Raw genomic sequence first — 22,715 nt, 5'->3', positions numbered from 1 at the left:
TTTTTTTAAAGGTGAAAAAAAAATTATAATTAAAAAAAAAAAAAATAAATAAATAATATATATATATATATATATATATATATATATATATATATATATATTATATATATATATATATATATATATTATGACCGGATCATCTTTGCCCAACCACTGTAAATAGGCTAGAACCGCCACTGGTCACAAGCGCTGTAAAATCCTTTAAACAAACAAAAACAGGTAATTCGGACGCTGCGAGTTAGATAAAATTCCTCCTCCTCCCACAAAAACACTACTACTACTACTACTACTACTACTCCTCCTCCTCCTCCTCCTACTACTACTACTACTACTACTACTACTACTACTACTACTACTACTACTACTACTACTACTACTACTACTACTACTACTATCACCACATAATATCACATTTTCCAAGATTTTGTGTTTACTTGCTTACACTAACATTTATACCTTGGTTTTTATTAATGCATTTCAGCCAAGATTCGTCAAAAAAGCTGCGTTCTCATTGGTTCAAGCAGGAATCGTTTTTATAAACTTTGAGTACTCATACTTGGTATTTTTAGTATCAGATATCTACGAAAACTGCTGAAAATCGCCAAAATGATGTCGTTATTCAGAGGTTTTATCAAAATGTGCGTCGTTATTTGGAGGTTTTTTTTACTGATCTTAAATAGAAAAAAATCGTGACCAGGGGTCAATGTCATTATCAGGAGGTTGTCACTATTTGGAGGTGTCGTAATCGGGAGGTTCCACTGTAGTATTGTTATCTTTATGCCATGTTCATACATCACTGGCGTAAAGGCCACAGGCAAGAGCATTCAACCAAACCCTGTCCTGAGCTAAAGCCTCTATCACTGTCCAGGAGTATCCCATTTGTCTTCAAATCTCTTCACATGTCCTTTTTGGTTTTCTACTATAGCCATGAACAGAAGAAGGGAACCTCTTCAGATAGCAGAGCAGATGGGTGCAGTTGTTTGGTGTAAATATTTGCAATATTTTAATGTTACAAGTGTTTGATGACTTCATGGCTAATGTTACCACATCTGATTGTTGTCATTTTTTATTATTTCTTTCTGTTTCTTTTGTTTCACCTTTTTCTCAAAGCAGAGATCAGAAATATATAATAAACCTTATATTCTATCTAATAGGCAATAAATGGTGAACTTAACACATTTTATGGTTGCAGGTTGTTACAAAATACAACTGACTTTTATTCATGTCAACACCAGAAACACAAACATACATGCTGGCACCTCAAAATGCCATCATTAGCCTGCACACGTCCTAAAACACACACACACACACACTCCAAATGAAGGCTTAGACACGTCCGTTGTCGTGATCTATCTTCGATACACAGAGTTAGGATTTCATGACAAGGTAACTGAGTTTTGTTTCTAAAACTTCAATAAAAATGATCTGAACTCTCTTGAACCTAACTTCTACGTCATGGCACAAGACCGGAAGGGCTAGAGCTCAGGTGGTCGCTGGTTCGGATAAGTAAGTAAGCAAGTAACACTCTTGAACTCATGTTTTAAAAAATCTCGTTCAATCTGACGAATACCAGACCATAGACGCCAGTGGTGAGAAAGTCTGAAACCTGAAACTCAAATGTAACATTTTTCATAAATCAGAAATGAGGAAGTCCAACCTGTTAATTGAGATGCATGGCTGAATTTGACTTCCTCCAGGGTTCCTACAGCAATTCCATTTTCTCAGTAATATCAAAATCAAGGAGTTTTCAAGGAGTCCTTGAATTTTAGGAGGCCGCGGGAACCCTGTTCCGCTCTCTGAACCCAGGAGATTTCCATTATTGTATATTCCATCCAACCAGAAAGGTGGCACAGTTATTTTTATTATATCTTGCCAGAAACAATCAATTGATGAATAGAATTTTTTTCTTTTTTGATCTGTGTCTAGAATTTTTTCGAGTTATTGATATCACAAGAACAGAAATCTGTCATAAACCGAAGAACTGCCAGATTTACAAGGTGGATCACAGAAGAAAAAAATCAGGACTTGTTCTCTCTCTGCTCGTCAAGGAAAACTTTTAAAGTTGACCTGTCTATGGGGATAAGTAGATGTTCTATACCCTCAAAATTCTGGGGAAAAAAAGATAGATTCATTTGAGTTACCTAGGTATCTAGGATGATAGGCTATGTGGTCTTGTGGTATGACACTCGCTTTTGGATTGAAAGGTCCTGGGTTTGAGCCTAGCTCAGCGCATAGTTGAGTCCTTGGAAAAGACTCTTTACTCACACTCTCACCGTACTTAGGTGTAAAATGAGTTCCTGGCCGTTTACAGCACTGTCTCTGTACGAAAAAATTGTAATATCGCCTAACAGGCGTCATGTCATGTCCTACATGTTAAGTGTTCCTGTTGGCCAGGGACCCCTTGTAAAGTGCTTTGAGCACGTTTAGTGGATATTGCGCTATATAAAAAAGCTCAAAAAGTTCAATGGCTCAGTGGTAGAACACTCATCTTAGAAGTAAGGGAACTGGTATCTATCCTGCAAGGGAAATAATATATTTTTAAAAAGCTCAAGCTCAAGCAATGATAAAGGCAATCCGGCCATGTCAATTCACACTGGCCTAAATAGAGACTTAGAATGCCACCAAAATAAGCACTAAAATCAAAGGAAAATCTTCTTTAAAAAAAAAATAATTGAGCTTTCATATAGCAGAATATCCACACAACATGCTCAAAGGACTTTACAAGGGGACCTTGACCAACAGCAACAGTTTAATATTTAGGACAGGACATGACGCCTGTCAGATGATATTACAATTTTTTTGGACAGAGACAATGTTGTTAAGGGCCAGGTACTCATTTTACATCCGAGTACAGTGAGAAAATGTGAGTAAAGAACCTTGCCCAAGGACTTAACTATGCACCAAGCACAAAAGGTACAGAGTTCGATCACCCGCCGCTGCGCTGTGTGGCCTTGAACAAGTCACCTCGCCCTAGCTCAATTTGATGCTGATGTCTGGGTTATTCCAGTCTTCCCTTGGAAAAGACCCTAGAGAGAAATTTCCCCAATGGAATGAATAAAGGGATTTTTATTTTTATAATTTATTTGTGGCCCATCACTTCAAAATGGTCAAGGTGACATAGATGCCAAATAAGGATATTAAAGGTCAAACAATAAAAACGTGAAGTTTTAATTTTGTCAGTTAAATGAGGAAAGAAAAAAGTGAAATTCCCCAAAGGGAACTTTTGTCTTTCGGGCCTATTTCAAGTGAAGCCTACAATAACCCAGGCATCAGCCACAGAGCAGCGCCGCAAGTGAGTTAGGGTGAGGTGACTTGCTCAAGGTCACACAATGCGGCAGGTAGTCAAACTCTTGACCTTTATAGATAGAACAAAGTTGACGTCACTCAGGTCTTTGTTATTGTTTTTTGCCATCCGCATCTATGAGTAATTCTCAATAAACTGTATTGACCAGACTATAAACGTTTAAGGTTACACATAGTTTTGTGTGTTGGTCCGTTATACTTCCGGATGGCAATGTTGTGAGCTTCTTAGCCAAGCGCATACTGTCTACAGGGTACGAGGCAAAGACCATATACCACTGAGTCACACTCTCCTCTATAGAACACCAAAAACTTTACCTAAGTCTCATATTTTTTACAATAATTTCATTTTTTTTTTTGCATTTGAACTACACCCTCAAAACGGTAGTAAGCCGGGTTGGTTAAGATGTTGAAAATCGAATATAGTCAGAAATATCAGACTTGTGTTGAGTTTATACGATTTATTGATGAGAATGGATACCATATTTTTGGGTGCTAATGCCAACAATTTATATTTTTAACCAGTTTAACATTTAATTTGGCTTTTAAGCATTTGGTTCGTTCCGAAATAATACCATTTTGATACGATGGGTCACATATAATTGTTTTGAGGAGTTGGGTCATAACATTAAAATTGTTTTTGTAAACAGCATGAGCTGCTTTCGCCTCATAATCACCTTCTTGGCTCGTATTAGTCGATGATCCTTAAATTCCACCAGCTGTGCTTGCAAAGTGAGATCGCTGTTGACGAGGAAGTCTTCTCGACACTTCTGATACAAGGCTTGAAATGACATACCTGAAACAGGATCAGAATAAAGAGGTAAACTATCAACGCTTATAAATAAATAATAAATAATAAAATTCCCTTTATTCATTCCATAGGGGAAATTTGTCTTTAGGGTCTAGGTCCAGGGAAGACTGGAATAACTCGGGCGTTAGCCGCAGCGCCGCAAATTGAGCTAGGGTGAGGTGACTTGCTCAAGGCCACACCGCGCAAAAGCAGGTGATCGAACTTGGCACCTTTTGGGTATGAAGTAAAGACATTACCGCTGAGCCACGCTGCCCCCATGAGGTAATCCATGAACAATTATCTCTCTGGGGGTTTTTTTTGTCGGTTTGTTTTTTTCTTTTCAAGAAGTTTAACAGCATTTTCAACACTCTTGGGCAGCCCCAGCAGCTCAGTTGGTAAATCACTCACTTCCTGGTTGAGATATTTTTCGGACCCCCCCCCCCCCCCCCCAGTGATTGGGTAGACTAGTGACCTACCAAAAGGGTCTTTCCTTCAGAGCTATTAAGCCCAAAGAGCTGGAGTTAATCCTGGTTTTTGAAGCATGAAATGGGACAATAGCAATTGCTTACTACCCTTTGGATAGGACGCTAGTCTATTGCTACCCTTTTGATAGGGGGTCTCAATAGCTCAGTTTGATTCCGGGTGCAGTAGAGATTTTCTCTAACCCCCCCTTATCCACCCTGCTTTGATTGGGTGGCTTGGGTCTATTTGATTATGATGAAGATAATAATAATAACAACATAACGATGTCTAGATGAGAATAATAAATGATGACAATGATGGTGACGACGACCACAATGATGATGGGGATGATGATGATGAGCAATGATAGAATTAACAATCACCTTCATAGTTGGTTGCGTTGTTAGAGGCTTGTAATTGGAACTCTGCTAGAGTCAGGAATATTCTCTTGGCATTGGGGGTCAAACTCCTCATGACATGTACCAAGGAACTCAATGCTAGCCCTCCAGATTGTTGGACCATCAGGGAATTCTCATACGAGTTTTCTGCCTCGTAAGGTAAGAATGTTGTTGTATCAAACCACAACCAGTGAAAGCGGAAGAACTGAATCTCATCCCACACTGTCAAGGATAAAATTCAAAGATTAATAATAATTTTAAAAAATAATGATTGGATTTCTTTTTTAATGAAAAAAAAAAAAAATTTACAAATAAAATAAAAATTAAAAATTATAATAATTTCAAAAGTGGTAAGATACAAGTACAATAAAAAGTGAAGAAAGAAATGTTTAAATTTTTTAAAAACACAAAAAACTTGAGCTTTTATATAGCACAATATCCACTAAACGTGCTCAAAGTTCTTTACAAGGCCTACAGCAATACTTAACATGGAGTTTGTGACATGATGCCCGTTAGGCTGTATTACATTTTTTTTTGGACAGAGACAACGCTGTTAACGGCCAGGTACTCATTTTACGGTGAGAGAATGTGAGTACAGAACCTTTTCCAAGGACTCGTGCACTGAGTGAGGCTTGAACCCAGGACCTTCTGATCCGAAAGTGAGTGTCATACCACTAGACCACAAAGCCACATGAAAATCAAAGGTTTTTAGTGCTCATAAGGCCTTTGGAACACAAATTGCTCGCCATTTCAAAGTAAAAGAAATTCTAAATAAACAATTCCCTTTATTCATCCCCTTGGGAAATTTGTCTTAAAGATCTATTCCAAGGTAACAGCTTGCCGAATTGAGGAAAAAAAGTTCTGAACTTTTCAATACTCCATTGCCATACAACCAAAATGCTAGTTTTTAAAAATAAAAATGTAAAAAAAAAAGGTACACCTTTTTTTTCTTCTCACATACTGGTTAGAGGAAGTGATATGTTTTGTTTTGTTTTTAAGGGTTTTACGGTGCTTGCAACACATTTAGGTTATATCAGCACCAGTAAAAAGGAAGAAAATGGGATCGTAAAAAGTTCTAGAATTACAATTAAAGCATCCGAGAAAAAGTAAGACATAGGGGAACTGAGAACAAATAGGGATCAGATGTAGATTCCAAGAGCATACCACCAATGTAATTAGTTTGAGATCACCTATAAGTCTCATCTGGACACAAGCACAAAATCCAACAAAGAGGACAACACTCAAGTGCTTACATTATACATTCAAAATATCAAATATAATAATACAGTAATACATAACAGAGAGATGATTTACAAGGAAAAAAAATATCTTCTCCCAAAACAATAACTATGCATTTGACTGTTTCCCTCCCAGCTAGGGTATCCGGCCAGGACCTGGACAAAACCAAGTAATCTCATTCCAAGACAAAGACAGAGAGCAAGTTGGAAAACTGACATAGGGGAATAGAAGACGTAGTAAGTACCTCCCTGCCAATTATGGGAGGTCAGGAACCCCACCCAGGTGGATAGAAGACGTAGTAGGTACCTCCCTGCCCACTATGGGAGGTCAGTAACCCCACCCAGGGGGATAGAAGACGTAGTAGGTACCTCCCTGCCCACTATGGGAGGTCAGGACCCACCCAGGTGGATAGAAGACGTAGTAGGTACCTCCCTGCCCACTATGGGAGGTCAGTAACCCCACCCAGGGGGATAGAAGACGTAGTAGGTACCTCCCTGCCCACTATGGGAGGTCAGGAACCCCACCCAGGGGGATAGAAGACGTAGTAAGTACCTCCCTGCCCACTATGGGAGGTCATGAACCCCACCCAGGAGGATAGAAGACGTGGTAAGTACCTCCCTGCCCACTATGGGAGGTCAGGAACCCCACCCAGGAGGATAGAAGACGTAGTAAGTACCTCCCTGCCCACCATGGGAGGTCATGAACCCCACCCAGGAGGATAGAAGACGTAAGTACCTCCCTGCCCACTATGGGAGGTCAGGAACCCCACCCAGGAGGAAGTGATATATTTATGACTTTAGTTTATCTAAGTCTTAGGAGATCTTTTATTTTTTTTTCTAAAACAAACATTAATATAATCAATTATTATAGCCTTGTGAGAGAAATAAAATGTGATCAGAGAAATTCAGCTGCTAAATACATTGAAGTAAGGTCGGGATATCAAAATTTAGGAAATCTTTGTATAAATAGGATACAGACACATAGCTATCAAACTTGCTACAAGACATTTATTGACAGGGAATCTTAGGATGAAAACCAGGAAGATTTGGCTAAAATGGGGGAAAGTAAACGAGTCCTCCAGAGCCATTCGGCCCATGGAGCCAGAGTCTATCCCGATTTCTGTAGCATCCCTTTGCATGTGAAGCGAGTGCTCTACCAACCAAGCTATCTGGACCCCCAAGGGGGCGGGGGTGGGGGGGGGGGGGGGGGTTAAAGTCCTGCAGAATCTAACAGATCCAGTAAATCAATCCTTGTTTTGAAGACAAAAGAGTCAGAGAAAATTCTGTCTTAATTCTTATGGCAAGTTGGCCGAGTGGTTAAAGCATTGCACTGTGACCCGTAAGGTAACTTTTTTTTCCACCTTGATCATGATTATCAAACTCCAATTTGCTCACTTGGACAATATGGGTAATTCCTATTGATGTTAGGTGTTTGTTGGATGGATTAGCTATATTCCTTCATAGACAGCCTCGACAATTGCACCTAACGTAGCGTATGGAAGACAAATTTTTTTAAAAGTTCAAAATCCTAACCAGTCCAGGCGATTGTGAGTCCAGTGATCTATCAATAGGTCTATTGATATCCTAAAAGTTTCAAGGGCAGTGAAAGTGAACAATGAAATTTTGCCTTTCTTCCTCTTTTAATTACCATTGTTATCTTTGTTAGATTCTTGTTGAGCAGTTTAGCCTGGAAAAATTGGATTTGACATTTTGTCATTGTTTTTTGTTTTTTTCAATTAATTTAATTTTACACAAACATCAGATCCCATCGCCTTGGCAATCCATAAAGGAATATAGATAATCCATCAAACAGGATGTCTGATGTCAACAGAAATCACCCATGTTGTCCAAAGTGACATACAAATTAATAAACAAATTAACAATAATTTCATAAAAGAAAACAATTTTCACCCGTAAACTGGCAAGACACGATGATCATGTAATAATTAAATCAAGACACTTATTGCAGCGTATTTTAACAGAAAAAAGTGATCCTGGAAAAGTTTGGCATTTTTTAGACCATTTGACTTTTTCATAAGATTATTAGCATTTTTTCCTAAATAAATCTGACAACCCTGTGTGAGTGACTTAGAACTTACAGAACGATGCATTGATGTGATCCACTGATGCAATAATATGAACTCCTGTGATAGCTGCCAAAAGACTCAAAATTTGTTGACACTTTTTAGATCGAAGCAACGATCCATCGATGTTGTGAATGACGAGGTAAAAATCTTCATCTGGAATATGCCACGAGAGTCAATATGAAAATGATGAAAGATTCCTAGAAATGATCAAAAGTTCATTTTCAAATCACAAAATCTATTTCTTAAAAAAATTGTCTCAAAGAATTTTTTGCTGTGAAGTATTTGGGATTAAAGAGCCCTTTAAAAAAATTATTTGCATAAAGTCAAAACTAATTCTCACTTCATAAAAAGAGGAAATTAAAAATCTTAAAAATAAAGCAAAGCAATGGCATACTTTTCAAATTTTATTATTCTTAAAATCGTTATGAATTGCCCAACATGCTCCTGAGAGTATTACAAAAGACAGATTTTCATTCGAATCCATTTAATGTTACTGAAACAAAAGATTTTCATTGCTATTATCAAAAAGCTATGGAGAGATCCAGGTTTAATCAATTTCTCTGTCATTATGGAAAAATTGAACAATAATCCAAAACGCATCGGCTGAGATTAAAGGAACAGCAAGAACAAAAGCAATTTCTCAAAGGATCGAAGAAGTGTGGACAAGGTTGATAATTTGTTCATAATTTTACAATCTGAAAAGAAAGATGCAATTGAAAAAGTGCCAGACAAAAAAAAAAAAAGAAAGAAAAATACCAAAAAAAAAACTATCGCAAACAATTGGTCAAGGCAGGTTGATATTTTCATTCCTATATTTTTGTCTTTCTGCTTTGTCCTGCACTGTTTCATTTTCATCAACACTTTTTGTCTTATACCATTGTCTGCTCTCTAATTTGCCACCAATTTACAAAACTTAGAGTGAGAGGCTATCTGTGCAATCTCTTAGTTCTTGACACTTGTATTATTGCTCAATTCAAATAAACTGATGAAATCTAGAAATGACTAATGTTTTGAGTTCCTCAATATTAATGTCTTTTTGTATTAAACAATACAGGAAAGACCTATTCTCGTAGCCTCAAAACAGCAATATGTAGATCTGCTAATTCTATGAAAAATTTGGAGTTATACAAATTTTGGGTTCCATCCGCAGGACTAAATAAGCTACATTCAATACATCATGTCGAAAATGAAAATATGGCACTATATAATTGGATAATTATTTTCAAATGTATTCATATCAGAGTGCTAGCCACCTCAGGTTCTCCACTCCTCACAACACCCCATTTTAGAAAGATAAATGTCCAAAATAATATTATCTATCAAATAAAATTATTGAAACATACATTGTACTTTGCGGCATCATCAATCTCAGTCTTTACTATTGAAATAAAAATATTGTGGTCTGTGGAATCTTCAAAATTGAAGTTACAGACTTGAAAGAAAGAAAGAAGAAAATTAAACATGGTCTGAATTACAGTGATTATAATCGTCTTTTTAATTTTTCTTTGGTTCCATTCACATGGTGACAACATTAAGATCTCCATCACCAGATGTTCTACCAAAACTCATTTACCCAAATGTACGTTCAAGACAAACAATGCACTTGATTTCAAGACAAAAAAAATACTAAAAGAATAAATGCTTTCAAGAATGTTTGTTGATAGAGAACTTCATGCCTTGAAGTACCTGGACAATGAATGAGATTTATTTTTCTTTATTTTTATGATGCTCAAAATAAACAAGTCTATCTAATATTTATACACTAACTTGACCTTTTTGTATATATACCATGCTATGTACTTAAAGTATACATGCATCAAATTGACCTTTTGTTCATTATGTACTTAAATTATACATGCATCAAATTGACCTTTTGTTCGTATATACGATACGTGTACTTAAATTATACATGCATCAAATTGACCTTTTGTTCATATATATAATGTGTACTTAAATTATACATGCATCAATTGACATTTTGTTCGTATATACGATACGTGTACTTAAATTATACATGCATCAATTGACATTTTGTTCGTATATAAGATACGTGTACTTAAATTATACATGCATCAAATTGACCTTTTGTTCGTATATACGATATGTGTACTTAAATTATACATGCATCAAATTGACCTTTTGTTCGTATATATAATGTTGTGTACGTAAATTATACACGGATCAAATTTACCTTTTCTTTTGTTTGTATTAACTATTATATATTTATATTTGTATTTTTAACAACAGTATTTAAAGGTCTTTTGACACGGGTAACTTATGGTGATTATGATTAAACAAACCATTTGTCTTGAAATATTCCTCAATAAATTCAACTTGTGAGAATAAATTTGTAAACGACCTTGAGTCCTTCAGGATGTCCTCCGTAATGGAATTGAGAATCTGTGGAAAGATAAGTAAGCCTTTTGAAATCTTTTTAAAACAATTGACATTAGTTGCTTATGTTTTTTAAGGGTTTTATGGCGCTTGCAACATATTTAGGTCATATCAGTGCCAGCAAAAAGGAATAAAAGTGAGATAGTAAAAAGTTCTAGAATTACAACTAAAGCACCCCAAATAAGCAAGACAAAGGGGAATTGGTTCAAATAGGGAACATTCTCTCACCGCACTCAAGTGTAAAATGAGTACCTGGCTGTAAACAGCATTGTCTCTGTCGTAAAAAATTGTAATATCGCCTAACAGGCGTCATGTCCCGTCCTACACGTTAAGTGTTGCTGTTGTCCAGGGACCCCTTGTAAAGCGCTTTGAGCATATTTAGTGGATATAGCGCTGTAAAAAAGCTCAATTCAAAGCTAAATGTATAAAAATATGTTTTGAGAAAATTGAACCAAACAGTACATCAGTCAGTGTGATAGAGACTTACATGCTTAACGGTTAAACTAGGGAAGTATCCATTGATGACCAGATGTGAAAAAGACTTGAGGTGGCTTTGTCTAAAACTTTCCAGAAGAGACAGCTTAGAGCCCAGACCGTATGTCAGAATGTTGAATCCTTGACTGAAAATAAAATAATTTTTAAAAATACATTAACTGAATGAATGAGGGGTCCAAATAGCTCAAGTGGTAGAGCACTCACTTCACACGCATTGGGACAAGTGAAGTCAAATTTTTTTACTAAACCCCTCCCTCTTATCCATCCAGCAGTGATTTGAGTAGATGGGTCTGCTAGATCTGATGGAAAGTACTTTGCGATAGACTAGCAACCTACCCAAAGGGTAGCAAGCAATTGATATTGTCGGTTGCACACTACAGAAACCAGGATAAACTCTGGCTCCATGGGCCAAATAGCTCTGAAGGACTACTTAAATGACTGAATGGAAATGTGACCTACTGCCACCAATTGGATTCAGTAGTCTGATGTCACGCCGCCTGGCAACGGCGGCCATCTTGGTTCTGAACAAAAAAAATCATTACTTTTTATTCTTCATGCTGGCTAGAACTTTTCATATGCCTTGTGATCAGAATGTGTAAAAGTCAAAACATGTTCAAATTTATGTGTTTTTTTCCTCTGGATACGCTTTTATGCTCGCGGGAAAATATTTCATACTGGCATCCGTCATAGTTCCAATAATTTAGAGCCAGTGTTACTAAGTTATCATGCGTCATTAGGAAGGAAGTGACGTTACGACTGTTGAAGATTGGTTTATGTCTGAGTGAAACTACTGTTGAAAAGTATATCTAAATTTTAAAAACAATAATTACGCCTTCTGTCACGGCATCATTAGATACTATTGCCCAGGCATTCCATGAAGGATTAAGAACAAGATGTCTGATGTTAACAGGAATCGCACACGTGTTATCCAAAGTGAGCAAATTTGGAGGTTAATAACCTTGCCCAAAAGGAAATAAACAAAAGTGTGCATGAGTGCAAGTAGATTAGGCCAAAAAAGCCTGAAATCCAATTCCAACAAAGTCAAAAAGTCTGAAACTTATTTTGAAAAGTGACCTTCTGCCTCAAAACAGTGTTATGACGGGATGATCTTGATGCCAGAAATGAATTAATATCCATGATGTACAAGTAAAAGGACTTGAGGAAAAAGTAAGACAAAGGGCAATGGTTCAAATAGGGAACAGATGTAGATTCCATGAGCACAATATCAGTGTACTTAGTTTGAGATCACCTAAAAGTCTCACCCAGACACCAGCACAATATCCCACTAAGAGGAATACACATTACAAATCATAATGTTAAAAATACAAAAATAACAGTACATAACAGAGAGGTCGTTTAAAATGAAAAAAATATCATCTCCCAAAAATTAACTATATCGTCTGTTTCCCTCCCAGCCAATCTCATTCCAAGACAAAGACAGAAAGATATTGGAAAACATATCCAAGGGGATAGAAGACACAGCAAGTCCTTCCCTGCCCACTACAAGAGGTCAGGAACCCCACCCAGAATTTCAGAACTTCCTGAGCACCTCTAAGTCATAAAAACTTATTGAAAATGAAAGACTACATAATTTAAAGGATTTTAAAGTGTTATTTAACTCTTGTGATGGTAAATTATTGATATGTAAAGTTAACTATAGCGACTATTACTTTTATATAAAAACTGAACTTTTATATAGCGCAATATCCACTATACATGCTCAAAGCGCTTTACAAGGGGTCCTTGACTAACGGCAACAGGTAACATGAAGAATGAGACATGTTGCCTGTTAGGTGATATTATATTTTTTCCGGCAGAGACAATGCTGTTAACGGCCAGGTACTCATCTTAAACCTGAGTACAGTAAGAGAATGTGAGTAAAGAGCCTTTTCCAAGGACTCAACTATGCGCTGAGCGAGGCTCGAACCCAGGATCTTCCTACCCGAAAGCGAATGTCATACCACAAGACCACATAGCCGCACAAACTATGTCCTAAAAACTACGAATTTTTAAATTTTCAAAATTGGCAGGTCTGGGAAATACACACCACATGTTTAACATCCATTTGTCAAACAATGACTTGTGAGTCTCCAACAGAGAAGAGGTCTCTTTGACATGACTTGGCTTGAGGCCTTTCAAAACTTGTCGGATTGCTTGGATGTCCATCCGAGGGGTATCCAAGTGGGCGAGGGTCCTATCCGATGTCACAGGGTTCATAGAGTGGATATCAAAATATGCCTCCGCGCTGGCCATCTGAGACAATATAGATTAAAATAATTGATGAGGATGATCATAGTGTTTTTGTTTATGTTGGTGGTGGTGATAACAACAATGATGATGATTATGATAATGATGATGGCGATTTCCTTGCTGTTTTTGTTTATGTTGGTGGTGATAATAATCATGATGATGATGACGATGATGAAAATGATGATAATAGTTGTGGTGGTAATGGGGTTTTTCTTAAACAGTTAAATAAAATAGTATCTAAAGAAAAAATTTTTAAATGAGCTGAAAATTAGGGAAATCGGAAAAGAGAACAAACAAATAATGTCCAGATAAAAACAGGAGAGTTGTAAAGTCTGAAATATGTTTAAAGGGTTTACGGCACTTGCAACAAATTTATGTCATATCAGCGCCAGTAAAAAGTAAGAAAAGGGATAGTAAAAAGGCCTAGAATTACAATTAAAGCAACCAAAGAAAAGGTAAGACAAAGGGGAATTGGTTCAAATAGAAAACAGATGTAGATTCCAAAAGCACACTATCAGTGTACTTCGTTTGAGATCACCTAAAAGTCTCGAAAAGACACCAGCACAAGATCCCACTAAGAGGAATACACTCAAATGCTTACAAATCGTATGTTAAAAATGAAAAAATAACAGTACATTACAGAGAGATGATTTACAAGGAAAAAAAAATGTCATCTTCCAAAACTATAACTATACATTCGACTGTTTCCCCCCAGCCAAGGACTCCGGCCAGGGTCAGGACAAAACCGCATAATCTCATTCCAAGACAAAGACAGAAAGCAATTCGAAAACAGACACATGGGAATAGTAGACACAGCAAGGACCTCCCTGCCCGCTATGAGAGGCTGGGGATCCCACCCAGGCAAGTCTGAAATAGTCTTCAGGACAGGTCATTACCAAATCAGTCGATTTACTCTCAGATCCAAGCTTCTTGTTTCTCGATCCTCTTCCTGTTTCCATTTCCTCCTCCTCTTCCTCTTCATCATCATCAGTTTCTTCTACGCTGTCATCATCTGACTCATCTGGTGAAACAAATGGAAGAAAAATGATTGCAAATTATTGTCTGCCTACCCGGGTCCCAATGGCTCAGTTGGTAGAGCACTCACTTCACATGTAAAAGGACTTGAGTTCGATCCCGGGTGAAGTCAAGATTTTTTTTTTCTGACTACCCTGTCCACCCCACAGTGAATGGGTAGCTAGGTCTATTAGCAGACCCTATCACTGTGAAAATTTTGTAGAACTACGAATTTCCGGGTCCTAATTGACAAGTATATAAAGATCTTTAATTCAATGAACTTCTTGTAAACAAAGTTTTGTGGTCAAAGCTAGAATAGAAAGGAGTTTAAAGCAATAATTTAATGTATTTAAACACAAATGGTAATTTACAAAATTAGTTATAATGTCTACTGTATTATCACCTCTGAAAAACTATGATTTGTTTTCCAATTTCAAGGAGGCAGGTCTGTGTTAGATCTGGTGAAAAGTACTTTGTGATAGACTTAGGTCCTTTTCAAAGGGTAGCAAGCAATTGCTATTGTCCAGTTCACGCAATAGAAACAAGATAAACTCTTGATCCGTGGGCCAAATGGCCCTGAAGGACGACCACAGTGCATAATTAATATATACATAATGTCTTTGCTACAGTATCAGATTGACAGATGTGTGAACTGGGAAAAATTCCAAAACCTGGCCATTATAAGACCAACACTTCTGTATACAAAGTAGTCTACCAGAGTCATCATGCCAATAGGGCCGGAGTTTATCCTGGTTTATATAGCGTGAAATAGACAATAGCAATTGCTTGCTACCTTTTGGATAGGACACTAGCCTATTGCAAAGTACTTTCCACCAGATCTAACAGACCCAGCTATCCATTCATTGTTGGGTGGACAGGGGGGTCAGAAATAATCTCAACTGTACCCATGATAAATCTCTGTCCCTATGATTGTGAAGAGAGTGCTCTACCAACTGAGCTATCGGGACCCCCAATGTATACAAGCAGTACATCAATCAGAACAACTGTCACCCATCCATGGTATTATGTTAGGGCCATTTAGATTGTTAAAATTGAATATACAGTAAAAAACATAAAACTTAATTTTTTTATTTATTTCTAAATAGTATACAATAATAATAATAATAATAATAATAACGATGACTAAGATGATTTTGATGAGGTGGATGATAATAATAATAATAATAATAATAATAATAATAATAATGATAATAATAGTAACAACAATGAAAGTAAATTGATATTATTACCTCCATCAGCAAGAGATTCCATGTTCCTCTTTCTCAGCCTGTACGGTGTGCTTAGCTCGGCTTTATTGTGGTCTCGTTGAGCAGGGCCCAGTAATCGTTGAGGAATAGGAGTGAGAGGACCTGAAGTGGAAGGAAATGTCTTGTGTGTTCTCAAATAAAAAAATAATGTTCTGTTCATTAATCTTCTTTTTTTTTGTTTTGCCTTTCATAACAACAACAACAATAACAACAACAAAATATACTTAATGGTTGTCAAATGATTTAAAACATTATTTGTGGTGTACTATGTTGCACTCTCCAACCCAAATTCTTGTCTTGTCTGATTGCTACATGATGTCTTCACAGTTGGATTTAGAATGAATAGATCACGTCGGGGTCACCAATGTAGCACGGGACAAATGAATAAATGATATTTAAGAAGGTTGTGTGTTAGAAGTCAACACCTTTAATCATCTAGAGGAGAACGTAAACAGGAAGAGATGACGTGATGTACACAAAAAGTACCAATCAGACAAGGCCCAAGAATTTGGGTTGGAGAGTACAACAAGAGTACACCGCACATTGTTGATTAAATTGTTTTTAAATAATATAAAATTAAAAAATATAATAATATTACAAGGTTTTTAACGCACTGCACTCTAACTCGGAAGGTCCCTGATTCAAACTACACTTCAGGCACTTTTGTTTTTTTTTCCTTGGGCAAGATTATTAACACCCCAGGTTGCTCACCATGGACAACATGAGCTGATTCCTGTTGAAATCAGACACCTCTTTAATAGATTATCTATACTTCATGGAATGCCCAGACGACAATATCCAACAATCCCGCAAGGAAGGTCATCATTTTCTTTTTTAAAATTATTATTTAACTTTTAACTTAAGCTTTTATATAGCGCAGAATCCACTAAACGTGATCAAAGGGCTTTACAAAGGGTCCCTAACCAAAAGCAAAATGTAACATGTAGAGCAAGACATTACGGCTGTTAAGCAATATTACTTTTTCTTCCGACAGAGACAACGCTGTTAACGGCCAGGTGCTCATTTTACCCCTAAGTACAGTGAAAGTGTGTGTGTAAAAATCCTTTTCCAAGGACTCAACTGTGTGCCGAGCAAGGCTTGAACCCAGGACCTTCCAATCTGAAAGTGAGTGACATAGCTGCAGTTTTTAAATCTTTACATTTCAAATCATTCAATAAACAAACCTGATTTAGATCTTCGACTGGGAGTTCTTGTAATATTCGCAGGACTCTCCATATCAGCCTTTGGCTTGCGTCCTGGTGTTCGTTTTGCTCCTGCTGGGGAAGCGTTGTTTTTCCCCTGAATTGGACTTCCCACTTCTTTGGTAGGAAGGCTTCTCCTGCTTGGTGTTTGAGGGGATGCAGCGGCCTGGGCTAGAATTCATACAGATATAAACAAAGAAAACATATAGATAAGTATTAGTGCGGGATTAAAAAGACAAAAAAAAATTTTGTATTGATGTATGAGAGTAATTGAATGTGGGACACTGCGGGGGCAACAAGACAAACATTAGAACATACTTAGATTTTAAATAAAAACTTCTACTTCAATAAATGCACTAATAATCGCCCTTGATAACTTTTCTCTTTTTCTCTGTGATGTGAGAATATATTATTATTATTATGAACAACCGTTGTTGTTTTTTTGTGAGGTACAAATAGCAATGTATTTAATTCTAAAATGTCCTGCTGGTATGAAACATCGCAAAGGGCGTTGAGCATGATTAATGCGAGGAAATGCACTTAATAAATGTTAATCTTTTTATCTTAAAAAATTAATTTTATGTTGCTTCTTAGCCCCTGACAGTTAAACTTTTGTCAGACTGGTGATTTTGACTTTAAACTTAAATTTGATTGAGGGCATAGCAGTACAGGAGTGAGTGGGAACGTCACATAGATTAAAAATTTCATTGTTTTAATGACCAAATAAGTATTAGTTTAATACCAACTAATTCATATTTTTTTTTAAAAGAAAAATTACTAATAGTAACACATTGATAATAACAAATTAAAAAAGCTATTGAAGAATATATGTGACCAACTATCTCCAAAGATCATTATGTAAGGGTGGACTTGGAATCTGGAGAGGGGGGGGGGGGGGGGTATGTGTGCTAAAATTACAAAACTTAAGTTAAAATCAATGCTTTCATTTAGTAAGGTCAAGGGTTGCCAATTCAGGAACTTGTGTGCAAACACATTAACCAATCCCTATCTGGACACTGGACTCCAATAAAAAAGACATTACGCAGTGCTGCCAACTCTAGCCCATGTAAATGTGTACAATGGAGAGCCAAAATGAGTAAGATTTTGAAAAAACGCGTACAATTCTGCAAAATCGATAATTAGCAATTAGCGATAATTATCTGATAATGGGCAATTAGACCATACTAGCAATGATATAATCAATATTTGAAATAATGAATAAGCTTACACTTTATAGACGATAAATAGTATCACCTTCCAGATCCATGTATAATTTTGATGGGCAAGAAACATTTAGTGTTTAACTCTCTCGAGTTCACCCTCATGGAAAATCGAACAAATTTGTTCGATTTTCCATGTATATGAACTCGAGAGAGTTAAGGACACCAAAAAGTGTATGAATGCTAAAAATGCTTTATAAATAGAACTTTAATCATGTGTACAATCCTCAGAAAAATGTGTACAATGAATGAAAATGCGTAAAAATACGCATTTTTTACGTAAGGTTGGCACAACTGCATTACGTGCTTACTTTTCAAGAAAGGGCATGGCATTAAAGATAAGGTTAACAACAGGTCAGGTGTGATTATATTTTAATAGGTTTGTATCCCGATCCTGGTGCTCACCGGATGGAGCTTCATTATCTAACCAGCTCACCTTCTGTAAACTTTTCACTTCTGCTCCCCCAATGATTGGAAAAATAAACAGACATTTTTATGACTAACTGAATTCAGTAAATCTACAGAAAATTGGCAACCCTGTAAAGTGAACTTTGGTTTTTGAACTTCAGAAAACTTATCTTTCCTAATTCTTATTGTTTTGATTTTAAAACCAATTTTCTGGTTCATTCCGACTTAATACCAAATTGACACGATGGGAAACATATGCGAAAGCATTGTCATCGGTCACCTACCTTTCAGGGCCATTTGTCCTGCTTTTTTGTTGGTCTTAAACTTGAACAGATCACGTCCATACACGGAGTCGGGATCATTGGTTTCCATTGCTGGGAGAAAAATAACAGAGAGAAAAAAATAGACTTACTACTTTTATCATCATCATCATTATTATTATTATTATTATTATTATTATTATTATTATTATTATTATTATTATTATTATTATTATTATTATTATTATTACCATTATTATGATTATTACCATTATTATTATTATTATTATTATTATTATTATTATCATCATCATCATCATTATTATTACAGTCCAAGCCAGTTTTGGGGACATCGTTTTATTGGGAAAATTCCTTGGGAACTGAATTTTTCTATATAAAAAGTCATACCCTTTCCAATTCCCAGCCACTTAATTGGGACGAAATTTGACAATGACCATCCCCATTATAAAAAAGATTTTTCCTTGTCTTTAATCATTTAAAACGATGATTCATAAAATGCAAATAAATCAAACGGGATGGTCAACTTGGAGTGTGAACAATAGAATTTACCTGTATCCTTTGTCATGGTCATCGACTGCCATCATCACATTCATGTTCATGGGTCAATGGCCACAAAGCTAGGTTCGCAGGTAAACTTACCAATGGTGCGATGGGTAACGAGTGATTGCTTTGTTTGTTCAAAGCTGTTACCACCAAATGGTTTGTTTGTTCAATGAGACGAATAAGTCGACTATCCATTCTAAATATGTTGCTTACTTATTAATTGTTAATTAGTTTTGTTTTTCATTGTTAGAGGTAGATTAAGGTCTCACTTGTTTTCTATTAACACGTTTTTCAATAACTGACATATGATGTAACCAATAATCTTTCATTTCTGGATAAATGCAGAGTGGACTGTGGTAAATCTGAAAAATTGCACAATTTCATGGCAGCCGCTTAATTGTGACGATTTGCTGGGAACCTAGCCATCCCAATAAAATGGCTAAACTGTATCATATAATTATTAGGGGTGTACTGTAAATTTTCTGGAATAAGCAGAACCTGATTAAATAAAAACAAAATGAAACCAATGCTTAAATCTGATTAAAGCCGTACTCCTATAAAAAAATCAAATCAATAAACAAAATCTTGAAGAGCGAACAAGATTCTGTTTTTAAAAAATAAAATAAAATAATTGCAGTTTTGCAACCTTCATTGTCAATCTTGAGTTTTTTAAAAAATAAATAATATTTAAAAAAAATTAAATTATTGATACACACGTGATGACACTCCCATCCTGCCAGTGTTTTCATCCATCTCCTCCTCGTAAAGGCTTTCTTCATAGTGAGATTTTCTTCTTTTGTCGATCTTGTACTCCAGCTCTGGTTTGCTCTTTGCCTTTTTACCTGACAGTAAAAGAGAAAAATAAAATTTAGATTAACAGACCTGCCTACTACTACGAACATTTCTTATAACTATGAATTTTCGGCTTCAAACGGGCAATATAAAGATCTTTAATTTTAATTCAATAAATTTATTCAAAACAAAGTTTTGTTGCCTGAGCTAGTATATAAAGGATTTTAAAAGCATTATTTCCATGTATTAAGGACAAATTGAGAATTTTGTAAAGTAGTTTTAGTATCTTCTAGGTTCTTATTCATGAAAATATCGATTTTTTTCAATTCCACGTAAGCAGGTCTGGGCTGGCATCAATTGTCAAATAAAAGTTAAAATATATATCAATGGAAGCTGATAGGTATGTAGTCCATTTCTGACCCACTTCGTTAATCTGGAATTATGTTGGAGTGAGGCTGAAGCTAAAAAGTGAATCAAAATCTGTAGTGATAAAAAATATGAAAGTTTGGGCTTTTATGCATTTTATGAAACTCACATATTTATTCTTATCATTATCATAGGTGCTTAACAAGGAAGATGAGCACAGACTGGACACATTTCATCAGAAACAACTAAGAACTGTCCTCGGAATAAAATACCCAATCAGAATATCAAACAAATCTCTAGACTGCAAAACCAAAGAAACACCGCTATATCTCTCACAATCCAACAAAACAGGCTAAAACTTTTCTGCCACATTCTAAGACAAGAAGTCAACACCCCAAGCTATAAAGCGATGGTTCACAATTTCAATCACAAGAACAAAGAGCAAAGAGGTCGACAAAGAACTCAATAGTTACAACACTTGACATCAGACATGTTGGCCAACAGTTAAAATTAATTCCAGATCTTGAAACAATCTGACAATGTGCAAAAGAACGACAGGAATGGAAATTTGTCACCTCAACAATAATCAAAGCAGCAGTCAGTCATATTTATTACTCAATAAAACAATGAACTTAAACCAATTTCCAAAAGTCTGAAAATAAATCACAATTTCATCATCACATCATTCCAAACATAATACCCTTTTGAGTTTGATACGTATGGTCACAATTATAAATCATTTGAATGAATTTCTTGAAAGTGATTATTTCTCAGTTTTTCTGCATACCTGCAAATCTAAAAGCTTTCTCTGAGGGAAATCATTGACTGCAAGGTGGTGACTTTGCCTTGCTTCACTCTCTTGATGATAACACAGTTCAGTCAGATATATAATATTGGATTAGAATAATATTCTACATTGTCCCTGTCTGTGAAGGTTCTTAAGTCATTTAGATTAAAAGAGCCATTACCGTTACCCTCTTTCAGTTTAAATTGAATAATGAAAAGACAGTAGTTATGCTGTACACTAGAAATAAAAGCGGAAATGGCTTGCTGAAACATTTATGTGTGAATATAAATGTCACGGGGTATTCCTGGAACATGATTTTTCTATGAAAATGCAATTAGACAGCCTCTGTAAAACTACAAATAATCTTTTTTAAAAATCCACCATTAGACATTTCCTTACTAAAGATGTAAAACAATGAAACTTGTCACAACTCTTATTTTATCACGTTTAGACTAACGGCCTTAGACTATTGCAATGGTCTTTTATCTCACATAAGCCATGATGAAATCTTATGCCTGCAGGTCATACAGAATAGTGCAGCTAAATTTGTGACCAGACAAAAGAGAATGGCACTATTCTGTATGAGCTGCACTGGCTGCCTCTCAAGGAAAGAATTATTTTTAAGATTGCTCTGTTTTGCTTTAAAAGCCTAAATGATGAAGCACCTGACTACATTAAAAGCATGTTAGAAATATATTTCGTAGTGTTTTTATGCACCTCCGTTGACGGTGTATCTTAATGGACCGTTTTTATACACCTCCGTCACGCATGCACATCCCACCCAATTTCATCAGCGATATTGTGTTTCTGTATTTGAACATGGCAAAAGTTATATTGTGACATCTGTAGGATGTTTTTATTAATAAATTTATATAAAAATAATAATAATTTAAAAAATCGAAATATAAAACCAGAAAAATAGAAGTTGCATTGAAGGTAAAGTAATGTTTTAGAAAGACCTTATTAAATGTGAAAAACAGTCAGGTGGCTCCGTAGCCCTGTGGACAAGCTGTCGGACTCTAACCTTGAAAGTACCGGGTTCGATTCCCATTGTGGACATTTTTTTTTTTTAATTTACTTTATTGTGAAAGTCAACATTTTTTTTTCTTTCTTCTTTTTTTTTTTTCAAAATCCTTTTATCATGTTTTTAAAAAACTTGATTTTAATTTTCTAAATTTATTTATTTATTTGAGATCAGTATTTGTGTGCCATGTTTCTTTTTACTTTTGATTTTTTAAATAATTGTTACATCGGTAATCACTAAGCATCGTGGTAAATTACAATCTAAAACTATTTAATCCTCATGGACGTTGCAGCAACATTTTCACTAATTTACCATCATCGCCAACGGAGGTGCATAAAAACGCCACCAATATATTTACCAAATAGGAATGTACGATCCTCAACTAACAAAATGAAG

At 35.9% G+C, this 22,715-nt stretch overlaps 1 protein-coding gene across 4 annotated transcripts in view; it reads right to left on the bottom strand.

Moving 5' to 3' along the window:
- Nucleotides 1-1,178: 1,178 nt before the first annotated feature.
- LOC144957459 (origin recognition complex subunit 2-like) overlaps nt 1,179-22,715 on the bottom strand; it is a 45,152-nt gene continuing 23,615 nt past the window's right edge. For all 4 annotated transcript variants that reach the window (XM_078888736.1, XM_078888737.1, XM_078888738.1 and 1 more), the window contains exons 2-13: nt 20,067-20,192; nt 18,811-18,900; nt 16,881-17,069; nt 15,679-15,798; nt 14,311-14,435; nt 13,212-13,417; nt 11,157-11,289; nt 10,576-10,675; nt 8,288-8,428; nt 4,936-5,172; nt 3,978-4,096; nt 1,179-2,108 (exon numbers count right to left, since the gene is read on the bottom strand). In XM_078888736.1, coding sequence (XP_078744862.1) covers nt 2,019-2,108; nt 3,978-4,096; nt 4,936-5,172; nt 8,288-8,428; nt 10,576-10,675; nt 11,157-11,289; nt 13,212-13,417; nt 14,311-14,435; nt 15,679-15,798; nt 16,881-17,069; nt 18,811-18,900; nt 20,067-20,192 — 1,676 coding nt within the window. In that variant the 3' untranslated portion in view covers nt 1,179-2,018. The remainder of the gene's footprint in view (nt 2,109-3,977; nt 4,097-4,935; nt 5,173-8,287; nt 8,429-10,575; nt 10,676-11,156; nt 11,290-13,211; nt 13,418-14,310; nt 14,436-15,678; nt 15,799-16,880; nt 17,070-18,810; nt 18,901-20,066; nt 20,193-22,715) is intronic.

Source organism: Berghia stephanieae, chromosome 12 (assembly GCF_034508935.2).
Source record: "Berghia stephanieae isolate SIO BIC M18660-M18661 chromosome 12, UCSD_Bste_1.3, whole genome shotgun sequence".
In the NCBI taxonomy this organism is placed as follows: domain Eukaryota; kingdom Metazoa; phylum Mollusca; class Gastropoda; order Nudibranchia; family Aeolidiidae; genus Berghia; species Berghia stephanieae.
This window is presented reverse-complemented; position numbering and strand designations above follow the sequence as displayed.